An 11,760-nucleotide genomic window follows, 5' to 3' on the forward strand; every position below is an offset into this window, starting at 1 on the left:
GTGACTTTCAGGCCCATTTTAGAGATGTGGAAACCGAGGCTTGGAGAAGGGAAGCAATCAGCCAAGGTCTCACCGGAAGGAGCGGAGATGGGATTTGAACCCACGTCTAACCGACCCAAAACACGAGCACTCAAACGCTGTGGGATGCTATGCAGCCAAAATCCAGACTTCGATAACCTTTGGTACCAACGTGGGTTCTTGAAAAGCTTCCTAAACATACGCATCCATGAGCAGCAGCTTTAAAAACATACAGCAGCCTCCAGTATGCAGCCCCAAACCTACGCTGCTTATAATCGTGCTCTGGAGAAAAATGCAACATTAAAACTAAATCTCAATGACAGCATTCTCTTCTCCAAGCACAATTCATTCCCACAATGCACAAATGTCTGGCCTCACTGAAACCTCACCACGAGTCTGAATACGGCAGAGAGGTTTCCTCACACTATTCATACAGCACGAGGACTGACCGACCAGGATCTTGGCACGTCTGTCCCTGCTGACAAGAACACAGGCCTGGGCAAGGCTCAATTCAGCAGCTACATACATTCCCTGCTACTTACAAACCGTGGGGTGATGCACGGCCGGAGAGGACAAGGGAATAAAGTATAGACGCAACGAAGAAGAAGGATGTTAGCCGAGCAGCAGTAAAAGCGGACTTGACCCTGGTCTAGCAAAACCCCACCGTTATCCCTGGCTCTCTCAATACTGCCAAGACCAGCCAGGTCACAATCACATCTGCCCAATTCTTGCCTGACATTTACTGGGGAAAATCTGAAAAGGAACAGCTAACATTGCCTTTTTTCTGACTTTCTGACAGCCTCCAAAATGAATCCTAGGTGTTACCCACAGCATAATTGGAAACGACTCAAGTTTTGGAAGTCAACTTCTTGGTTAAAAAACGTGTAAACAAAAGGTCCTTTTCAGAAATGAGCTTTATTTTCAATGCTATTCAGTTCTAAAAGCCTCTGTATTTCCTTTTTCCTCCCACCAGGTTTACCTACAAGTCAGGATTTCAAAAACCACCACAAACAAATCACACACCTGTGGGAACCAGGCACCGAAGTGTTTCCCTTTGGAGATTAAAGCAGGACCTGCTCTCAAAGAAGCCTTCCGTGCAAACTGCCGTACTTCCTCGGATGAGGCTCATTGTTTCCAATCTTGAAATCACCCACTTGAAGAGCAGACCCAAAACCCGAGCCTCAGAGCTGGGCCCCATTATCACCACATACATCACTCATTCCAAACACGGCACAATTAAACGCCCCAAAAGTTACTTGCACAGAGGTCTTCAAGGCAAGGCAAAATTTCTCATAATACCCTCGTCCGCCCCTGCCAACTGTTCCACACCTCTCCTCTGTGGGAATCAGTGCAATCCACCCCTGAAGCCCTGGGCCGACCTCAGCTGCACTGAGTGGCTGAGCAGAGCCATCAGGACCAGAAAGGAGCCTGGGCACAGACCCAGCACTGCTGTCAGACCCAGCAACAGCGAACTTGCTCCTTATTCATAAACACAGTCCCATAAAGAGGCTGCATCAAACGTAAAAGCCAACCTTTCTGCTTCAGATCCTTGAATAAAAATGAGTTTTAAAAATCTGTATAATTTGAACCAAAAAGGATGGTTATTAAAAATAAACCAAGAAATATCAGAAATGGGTTTCTAGTGAAAGCTTGGTAGAAGAAGAATCCAATGTTATCACAGCCCCTTATATAAACCCTCCTGAAACTCCTTAAGTAGACAGCATTTCAACGCAGAGACCAAACTGAAAATATCTTTGAAAAGCAAACAGTGATGTGGCTGGGAAACCGTGTGCATCTTGGCGAACATTTTTTCCACCCACCACGAGCTTGGGCTTTCTGGGAAGGTCACTGGTTTTCCAGTCAAAAACATTCTTGAAGTCATCAGGAACGGAGAGAAGGAGACTCGACATCTGGGAAGGTGTGTTCCTGGTTCCGTATCTGGGGCTCAGGAGCCAAAGAGCCTGGAAAAGTCGGAGGGCAGAACTGTCCATGAGGCTGGGATGCTATGGCTCTGAAAACTTTCAGTAAGTATCTTACATTACTATTATTAAGATTATTTTACATCATTTTCTGATTTTATAAGAAACTCTTCTGTTACACAATAATTTGAATATACTTAACACAACCAAACTGTACACTTAAAAAAAAGTAACTCTTTTAAAAAAAGTATCTACTTTGTATGAATCTGTAACATTCTAGCCCATTTTTTATAAATGCAAGTCAGTGGTGACTTTCATAAATAAAAAAAGACTTTTGTATAAAGAAATGATTATGGTTAACTCTGTTCATTAAAGAAAATCTGGAATAGAAAAGGCCTGGAAACAGTATAAATATCCATGAAGTTTGGGAATGGGATGTAAGTAATGGCACAGGCCTACAGGGGAAAACCATAGAGCTGTTAAAAAGAAATGTAAAGGAACTCTCTATTATCTTTGCAACATTTCTATAAATCTAAACTGTTTCCAAAATGAAAAGGTCATTTGAAAAAACAACAACAGATGGTGCAGGAAACTGGATCGTCACGTGCAAAAAAATGACGCTGGATCCCAATCTCACACCATATACCAAAATTAACTCAAAATGGATCATAGACTAACTAGTAAAATTAAAACTACAAAACTTTTAGAAGAAAACTTGGGCATAAATCTTTGTGACCGTGGGTTAGGCAACGATTTCTTAGCTATAACACAAAAAGCACAAGTGACAAAAGGAAAAACAGATAGATTGGACTTCCTCAAAATTAAAAATTTTTGTGCTTCAAATGACACCATCAAGAAAGTGAAAAGACAACACAGAATGAGAGAAAACACTTGCAAATCACATATCTGATGAGGGACTCGTACCCAGAATATTAAAAGAACTCTTACAACTCAGTAATAACTCAAAACAACAGGCAAAGGATCTGAATAGACATTTCTCCAAAGAAGATATATAAATGGCCAATAAGAACATGAAAAGATGTTCAACCTTACTAAACATTGGGAAAATGCAAATCAACCTTCACATCCACTAGGATGGCTATAATTAAAAAGGCTGACAATAAGAAGTGTTGGTGAGGATATGGGGAAATTGGAACCGTCATACATTGCTGGTGGGAATGTAAGTTGGTGCAGCTTTTTCAGAAAATAGTCTGGAGGTTCCTCAAAAGGATAAATATAGAGTTACCATATGACCCAGCAATTTCACTCCTGGGTATATACCAGAGAGAAATGGAAACTTAAGTCTGCACAAATACTTGTACACAAATGTTCAGATCAGCATTATTTATAATAGTCAAAAAATGGAAACATCTCAAAAACTCATCAACTGATGAGTGGATAAACAAACTGTGGCATGCCCATACAATGGAAAGGAATGAAGCACTGACACATGCTACAACATGGAAGAACCTAGAAAACATCATGCTGAGTGAAAGAAGCCAGACATAAAAGGCCACATAGTGCATGATTCCATTTATGTGAAATGTCCACAACAGGCAAATCCATAGAGACAGAAAGCAGATTGGGTGGTTGCCAGTGGCTGGGTGAGGGGGGAACGGGGAGTGACTGCTTAATGGGTATGTGGTTCCCCTCTGGGATGATGAAAATGTTCTAGAATTAGATTGTGGTGATGGTTGCACAACTCTCTGAATATACTACAAAATACTGAATTGTGAAGACCAACTTCCACTTTGTACTTATTAATCCTTCTCCATGGTTTGACGCCCTCATTTTCCCTATCTTTTCCCCCAATGTTTTATTATGAAGATTTCAACATATAGAAGAGTTAAAAGAACAGTTCAGTGACCACCCACATATATACCACCTACTTTCTGCAATTAATGCTTTGCTTTACTGCGTGTCTATCTACTTATGCATCTACCTTATTTTTGATGTGTTTGAAAGTAAGCTGCAGATACCAGTACCCTTGGTTCTTTTATTTATTTATTTTTTCCCCAAAGCCCCAGTAGATAGTTGTATGTCATAGCTGCACATCCTTCTAGTTGCTGTATGTGGGATGCGGCCTCAGCATGGCCGGAGAAGCAGTGCATCGGTGCGCGCCCGGGATCCGAACCCGGGCCGCCAGCAGCAGAGCGCGCGCACTTAACCGCTAAGCCACCGGGCTGGCCCCCCTTGGTTCTTAAACATTCAGGCGTATTCCTTCCCATATTTCAAGTTTTTCATGACTTTTAAAATTTTCCAAAGTAGCTCAGCTCAAACAATATAGAAGCAGGTGCAGGGAACAGGGAACCATCCCTTGACCCCACTAACTCCTTCAGCAATCACAGCACAGTCACCTCCATGGACAGTCTGGAGTAGGTCTTCCAACTCCCTCACTAGAAGTACTTCCCTCACAGACTTCAGGCACTCATTATTCAGCATGTATTCAGTGTTTACTGTGTGCAAGTCACAACCAAGGCCAGAGTGTGCATGCAGGTGACATATGGCCGCGTTTACTTTCAAAACATTCACCTGTGTAGATAGAACCTTTCAGGACAGTGATGGTGTCATGACAGTTGCTCATGTGGGTGTCCTTCGAGTTACCTGACATTTCCCCTGTTCTTGGACATTTAGGTGATTTCCAGTTGTTTAATATCCTGGGAAAGCCAATCACTGCCTCCCAGATAGAGCCCTCTCTGGAGAGAATCTTCCCTCCCTCATGGCCCCTGCCGAAAGAGCCAGCCCAGGTCAGGGGTCAGCAAACTTGTTCTGTAAAAAGCCACACAGTAAGTAATTCAGTCTTTGCAGGCCAGGCCGCCTCTGTCTCAATGCCCCAACCATGCCACTGTAGTGCAAAAGCAGTCATGGGCATTGGCGTGGCTGCATGACAATAAAACTTCATTCACAAAAACAGGCAGCAGGAACATATGGCCCATGGGCTGTGGTTTGCTGACCCCTGACCCAAGTGGTTATGCTGGAATCAGGCACCCTCAATCCAACTGGGCCTGGGTGACACCTAGCTAGGTCAATCAGACTCTGCTCCCAGGAAATGAAATCAGGACATGGGCTACTGACTATGCTGGCCTTGGGGAGCTGAGCTGGGAGGTCATGGAGCCTGAGGCTGCCACCCTGGTCACAGGCCAGCAGATGAGCACTGAAGCAAGCTAGTCGGGCAAGAGAGGACACTGAAGCCAATGGACAGAAAAAAACAGAATGATGAAAATACATTGCTCTCTTCCCTGTCCCAGGACCTTTGCACATGCTCCTTCTGCTGCCATCATGCCTCTCCCCAGCTCTGCAAATGGCAGGATTCCTCTCATTCTTTAGGTCTTGATTTAAATGGCACCTTCTCAGTAAGCCTCCCCCCAGTACCTGCTAAACTGGGAGCCCCCCTCCCATTAGCCAGCTCACAGCTGAGTTTTCCTATCCCTATCCACTTGTTTTCTTTCCTTGTTCTGCCTGTTATCCTGTGCATTCACTGATGGCAGGGACTACAGCTATCTTGGTCTCAGCTATAACCCTAGAGCACAGCCCACGATGGACAGTTGTGAAGGAAGGGATCAATGAACGGATAGGTGGGAAGCTAGAGATAAAGGCTGGAGGAGCCAGTAACCCTATTTCACTTCCTGTGAGTCCTGCTCACGCTTCCCATGCTCTTCTGCGAATTCCCTGTTGTTTTCGCGAGCCCTCTCTGTATCTGGGCAGGCCTCATCCGAGCTCCCAAAAAGGGCCTCTCTGGGTGTACATCACGGGCCTCGTTCTGGGCTCTAAAACACTTTCAGTGGCACAGTGAAACCCTCCTTCCCCGATCTCCTAAGTCCCGGAACCATCTCCTCAAAGAGCCCCTGGCCTGCCACAAAGACTGCCCAGCAACCCCAAATTCAGCCTCAAGACAGCCGACTCAATTACTCAATGTCAGTTACTCAAGACAGCCAACTTTTCATTTTCTTCCTCTTTGGGGAAAGCATATGGGGATGAGCTCAGAATGGTAGAGAATGCCAGATTCTTCTACTGTTTCTTCCGAGTCTGTTTACTAAGACTCTTACAATTCATTAACAGCAGTATCGGAATCATGTCCCCGACACTGGAAGGAAAACCAACCCGACTGGACTTTTTTTTTAGCTTAATTAGAAAAATGAAAACAGGCATGAGAACAGAAGTCTGAATACAGTTCTGCTGGCTTCCAGCAGGGCGAGAGAAGGACCCAGCAGCACGCTGGCCGTTCATGCCACATTTTCCACCTTGGCAGATGCTGAGTATATGGTAAGTGCAGCAGAACTGGGGAGGGTGACAGGGCTACGGCTCAGGGGAAGGCATCTCTTGGCAGCCCTGCCGAGGCACCAGGCACCCAAGGACTTGGAGAACGCCACGTTCCAATCGGGGCTCCGGTCTGCATCGTGGTGACATAGTTTAACCCCTGTAGACCCTGGTTTCTTCTCTAGCTTGGAAGGTTCTTATTTTGAAAGCAGAAAGCATGACACAAAAGTGTGGACTGAGAATACAGAGAATAAGCATCAGGTAGATCATTCTGGAGAATGACGCTGAGGATATGACATTGAAGGGAAGGGGCAGGCTGGACTTACACAATCATGCAGAACATCATGAAGACATTCCACAGGGCGATGAAGATTCGGAAGTATCTGAGGCTCAGTAAGAACTCCCGGACGTTGTCCCCTGGAAAGTCAGAAAGCATTTTTACAAGGACTGGTGACATTTCCGCGGTCCAGGTTGCAGTGTGCTTCTGCGGTCTCTGCCTGCCCCACAGCCCCTGCCCCATGTTCCAGGGGCAGCACGGCTTTTTCTTCGTGTCTCCTCTGCTCCCCTACCCTCAGCACTCAGGCTGTGGCTGCCACTGAGCAATCCCGTGAGAGCACCAAGCCCCCAGCCTCTGCCTGGCTCACAGAGGGGCACGTGACCCAAGCCTGCCCAATGAGAGTCAGCCCTGGGACTTCTGCCCCAGTACTGGGACACTTGCTTTCTGGCAAGCTTGCTGGGCTTAGAAGATGTCAGCCCAGCCCTCCTGGGCAGGGGTCGGCAAACAACACCCCGGGGCCCCAAAGCTGGCCCCTGCTATCTGTTTCTGTATGGCCCAGGAGCTAAGAACGGTTTTTTACACTTCTTTAATGGTTAAAAACAAAAAGAAAAACAGATTTTGTGAGATGCAAAAATTACAGGAAATTCAAATTTCAGTGTCATAAATAAAGTTTTATGGGCGTACAGCCATGCTCACTCATTTACGTATTGTCCACAGCTGCTTTCGAGCTACAATGGCAGAGCTGAATTGTAGTATCAGACACTCATGTACCACAAAGCTTAAAATATTTACAGTCTGGCCCTTTACAGAAACGTGCAGAGCCCTACTCTGGGGTCATTTCTGTCAACACAAGCCAACCTGATAATAAAACCAACCCAGAACGAAAAAGAGAGCTAGAGACAGGCAGAGGCCGGAGGGCTGGTTTGGGGCCTGAACCCAGGTGGACCTGAAGACAGTTCTACCCTTGGATGTTCCCATTTGTTCTGACCACTCTGAGCTGGGTTTTTAGTGTTTTGCAACTAAGAGCATACTAATTCAGACAAGGAAAACGTGAGTTCTGCTTTGGTGATGACTTACTCTTGTCCCCTCTGATGCCAAGAAACGGAAACCGCTCCAAGAGGAGGCAATTTGCTATGCTAAGACTCCAGAGACCTGGATTCCAGAACCTTCCTCCAGGGTTTCAAGTTGCTCACCCACCCTCTCTAGGCCTCCAAAATGAAACAGGTCTAGGTTAGGTAATCTACAAGGGTGCTAGACGAAGCATCATCGGCAGACTGGAGCTATCCAGTAAAGGTGGAAGACCAGCACGAGCTGGGAAATTTCCACAGCAACCCGACGTGACAGCCACCTAACGCTGCTACACCACCCAAGTGTGTGATCAGTGTGTGGTCTTACTGAACACGGTTCAGACGAATCCAGTATTATCCAACCCATAGGGTTAGCCACGTGCGGCACAGCCTATGTAAGTGCTGGCCTAGCATGGACTACAAATGTAAGAGATGGGTCCATCTCCAGGATGTCTGAGAGGTGCTGCTCTGCAAGGCCCTTCTCCAAGCCCGAGATCACGAAAATGGGCTCTCCCATTATCAACAGATGCCAACTGAAGTCCACTAGTTTCCGGCAGCAGCCAAGTGCAGGGGATACAGGGAGGAACAAGATAGGTAGCCCTGCCCCAAGGAGCTCACAGCAAGGACAAATACTAAATAAGTAATCAGACACATGATGATTCACTGTGACGAGTGCCACAGGAGCGTGCACTGGGGGCACCCGACCCAGTGCATGAGGGGAGAGGGTCAGAAGAAACCTTTCTGAGGAAGCGCATGAGCTCCAACCTTAAACATGGACAAGAGTTTACTGCCCTTCAGTGGAGGTGACCTGGGCCAGTCTCTGACTTCTCTGTGCCCCAGTTTCCTGCCACATAAACAGGGGTGATGAGGGGCTGGAAAGACCTTAGCACAGTGCCCGGCACACAGCATGCCCTCAATAAATGCAGCCGCTATGGCATTAGGGTCAGCCAGGCAGAGAACAGAGGGCAAGGAACACTCTCTATAGGGGAAGCAGCAGGCGCAGAGCCCTGGCTAGAGCAAGCCTTGCAGGGAGCCCCTGATCAGAACACAGCCACCATTCTGGCTGTCCCTGTCACTGCTGCTCTGCCACTTCTGAGCCCTCAGGCCCAATCTCCCACCCATCACAGCTCCGATTCAGATCTGTAGACCACAGCCTCAAGGCCTGGTAGACTGCATTCCAAGGAGCAGGTACGCAATACATACAGCTGCTGAATGAATGTATGAATGAATAAATGAATGAACAGATGGATGGTCCAGCGACTCAGAGTACAACTCTGGGATCAGAAAAACCCAGGTTCCAATCCTGATGCTGTCACTGATTTGCTGTGTGGCCACAAGCAAGTCGAACCACATCTCTGAGCCTCAGTTTCCTCATCTGTAAAATCGGAAAATGCCCTTACCTTTTAGGGATGGAGTGAAATACCCACAGGAAGCACCTAATAAGGCAGCTACAACCAGGCAGGCCCCCAGTGAAGGGGAGCTGTCGGACTGTCTTCAAAACCACTGCTCTTCAGGGTTCCCATCCTCCTTGTATGCAGCTCTATCACGGGACCCACTGCCTCATCTGCGATGCCACCTCTCAGAGGGCCTTCCCTCCACACATCCCAGCTGGCGCAGTAACCCCATCGCCATCCCACCTGACATCCCCTCCTTCACCGTTCGTTCCTCCAGCAGGAACTGTTTGTCCCACCCTGTGGGAGTACAACCCAGAAGGCAGGAATGATGTCGGTCTTGTCCCCTACTCTGTCCCCAGCATCCAGCACAGAGGCCAGCACGTGGTGGGTGCTCAGTAAACGCTGGGTGAATGAATGAATGGATGAATACGATACTCATGGACAGGTCCCATTAGACTCCAAATAGTCACAGGAACAAATTCAGCAAGAAGTGTAAATTGCAGGGACTCCGGGGGCCAGGCAGGTGAGACGATGTAAAGACAAGAGGGCTGGGGCTGGGAGGAGGTAGAGGCCACAGGTCCTGCCTCAATGGGGTCCTGCTTCTTAATCCCCATCCAATAGATGCCAAAAGGTCGTTGAACCCGAGGTGTAGTATGTTCCAATTTTTCTTGAAAAATCAGACATCTGAATTTTTTATATCTCCTGACTTAATTGAAAGCTACTGCTGGCATCTAATTACAGAACAACAGCTCTACAGTACTCTGAAAACAGCTACTCGTGAGGCTGTTCACTCACTCACTCACTCATTCATTCATCCATGCATTCATTCATTCATACATGCATTCCTGCTGGAGTGCTGGCACTGCAAGGACATAGGGATGAGCTGAAACTAGCCGCAGCCTCTTCTCCGGGGCTTAAGGTCAAGTGTGAGGGGCAGATATTAGCCAGATGATAGCATACATTAAAAAACTAGAACATTAGGAAGTGATCTGAGTGTTGACCTATGCAGGGAGGTCTGGTAGGAAGAAGTGGGTGACAGGTAGGCAGATGAAATGGCATATCCTCAGGCCCATCACACAAACACGCACACAGATGCACACAATTAAAAAGAAAACTGGGATAGTACTTGGCGAGAAAGAACTGTCCTCTTGGAAACGGACCAATTCCAGAGTCCAGAAGGGAGGCCTTACCTGTGCTTGGCTCCCTTGACTCCTCCCCAAAGCCCTGTGTATCCTTCTTTTTCCTACAAAGAGAAGCAGAGTCCACTTTCAACGGGACATAAAGACCGCTCAGTTGACCCTCAGCTCAGAGGGGAGCTCTAGCCCTACCGCTGACTTGCTGTGTGACCTTGGATGGTTCAATGACCCTCTCTGGGCCACCACCTGCCCTGCCAATCACAGCCAGGCCTGCAGCCGCCGACAGGGTGTCCGAGGGTGCCGGGTGCGGGGCTGAGGGTTCCGGGTAGGGCCAGAAGTTTTTCTTAAGGAGAGGACCTGAGGCTCTCCGGGGGCGCGACCAGAGGGACCGGGAGGAACGGTGAGCCCGGATTTAAAGTGCAGGCAGGGCGGAGGGTCACAGGAGGACGAACCACGATGGAGGCGGGGCCAGAGAGCGGGCTGGGACTTGGGGGCGGGCCTAAGACGTGGGGCGGGCTAAGCACGGGGGCGGGGCCAGCGGGTCCCCGGGTAGAGCCGCGGTGTGACGCGGCCTACTCACAGCTTAAAGTTGAGCACCGCCCCGGCGTTCATCAGCAGCGTCCTGCGGAGGGAAAATGCGTTACCTGGGCCGCCCCCACCCCATCGGGCCCTCTCGCCCCGGCCTCTGGTCCCCCTACTTACCCGAACAGCAGGATGTCCCCGATCATCGTTACGGCGGCAGCATCAGTCGGAACCGGAAGCGGAAGCCCCAGGGCGGGAGGGGAGGAGCACGAGCCGACCAGTCTCGAAGCAGAGCTGGCAAAGGCGGAGCCAATCGAAGGCCAAGGCAGACAGGGTCCCGCCCTCTGCAGGCCAGGCCCCCTTAGGGAAGAGTCAGCCTCCTCGCTGAGAGGGCTCGGAGCGTAGCGAGGAGAGGGCGGAGCGAGCGTGTGGCGTCACCTGGGGGGCGGAGCCATCTGGGGCGGGATTGGCAGCGTGCCGCGCATGCCTGAGGGACTCGCTCGCTGGAGGAGGAGCGCGGCGGCTTTTCCTTCTCTGCTGCGGTCTCGGATGGGGCTTCTGGAGAAACCGGGCCCCCTGACCACTGAGGAGCACCGTGGAATGCGTCCTGACGCAGTGTGCTCTCCCGGGCATGGACTCCCATGATTGGACTCCAAAAGGGGGTCCTCCTGAGCCCCACGGAGGCGAGGATCCCCACTAGGCGGGCATTACGGAGGCTGGGGTCCCTCGGAGGACGGGGGTCCCCACGGAGTACAGACGCCATGACTTACGGAGGAGTGGGATCATGACAGCTCCATCGAGGACGGAGGTCCTGACCGAGCTGACCCTGTGGGGCACGGAGAGATGAGGTTTACAATGATCGGACCCCACGGGGCATAGGGGTCCCGATCCGAGCGCTCCACAGAGGACGCGGGTCCTAATCGAGCTCCACGGGGTGGGGTCTTGACTGATCTGTCCCGCCTGGGTGGGCTCCGTGCTGGACGGACCCCCTAGTCTACAGCTCCCCTGTCCAGCTCTCACTCCATAGGGCCCCGCACCCCGCCTCGCTGGGCTGAATGGGGTCGTGGTGGCCCGAGAGACAGAGCAGGTGACACCTGACCGGCCGGCTCCCTGGACGGGGCGGCCGCATGACACACACACCGCCCCGCCCCCCGCCCGGGGCCAGCGGTC

At 49.7% G+C, this 11,760-nt stretch overlaps 1 protein-coding gene across 1 annotated transcript; it reads right to left on the reverse strand.

The window, feature by feature from the left end:
* Nucleotides 1-1,749: 1,749 nt before the first annotated feature.
* Nucleotides 1,750-10,859, reverse strand: SMIM7 (small integral membrane protein 7). The gene is made up of 5 exons (XM_058563638.1): nt 10,771-10,859; nt 10,649-10,690; nt 10,123-10,175; nt 6,521-6,611; nt 1,750-1,979 (listed from the first exon to the last, which is right to left on the reverse strand). The coding sequence occupies exons 1-5, from the start codon at nt 10,794-10,796 to the stop codon at nt 1,964-1,966; spliced, it is 228 nt and encodes a 75-aa protein (XP_058419621.1). The 5' UTR covers nt 10,797-10,859; the 3' UTR covers nt 1,750-1,963.
* Nucleotides 10,860-11,760: the final 901 nt, after the last annotated feature.

The sequence above is a fragment of the Diceros bicornis genome, chromosome 20 (assembly GCF_020826845.1).
Source record: "Diceros bicornis minor isolate mBicDic1 chromosome 20, mDicBic1.mat.cur, whole genome shotgun sequence".
In the NCBI taxonomy this organism is placed as follows: Eukaryota; Metazoa; Chordata; class Mammalia; order Perissodactyla; family Rhinocerotidae; genus Diceros; species Diceros bicornis.

Excerpts from the sequence above, each read along its gene's own strand:
- SMIM7 (XM_058563638.1), bottom strand. The coding sequence starts at position 10,796 with ATGATCGGGGACATCCTGCTGTTCGG. Across the intron at positions 10,691-10,770 it reads GGGGACATCCTGCTGTTCGG|GACGCTGCTGATGAACGCCG; the intron begins GTAAGTAGGGGG and ends TTCCCTCCGCAG. Across the intron at positions 6,612-10,122 it reads GTCAAGGGAGCCAAGCACAG|GGGACAACGTCCGGGAGTTC; the intron begins GTAAGGCCTCCC and ends CTGACTTTCCAG.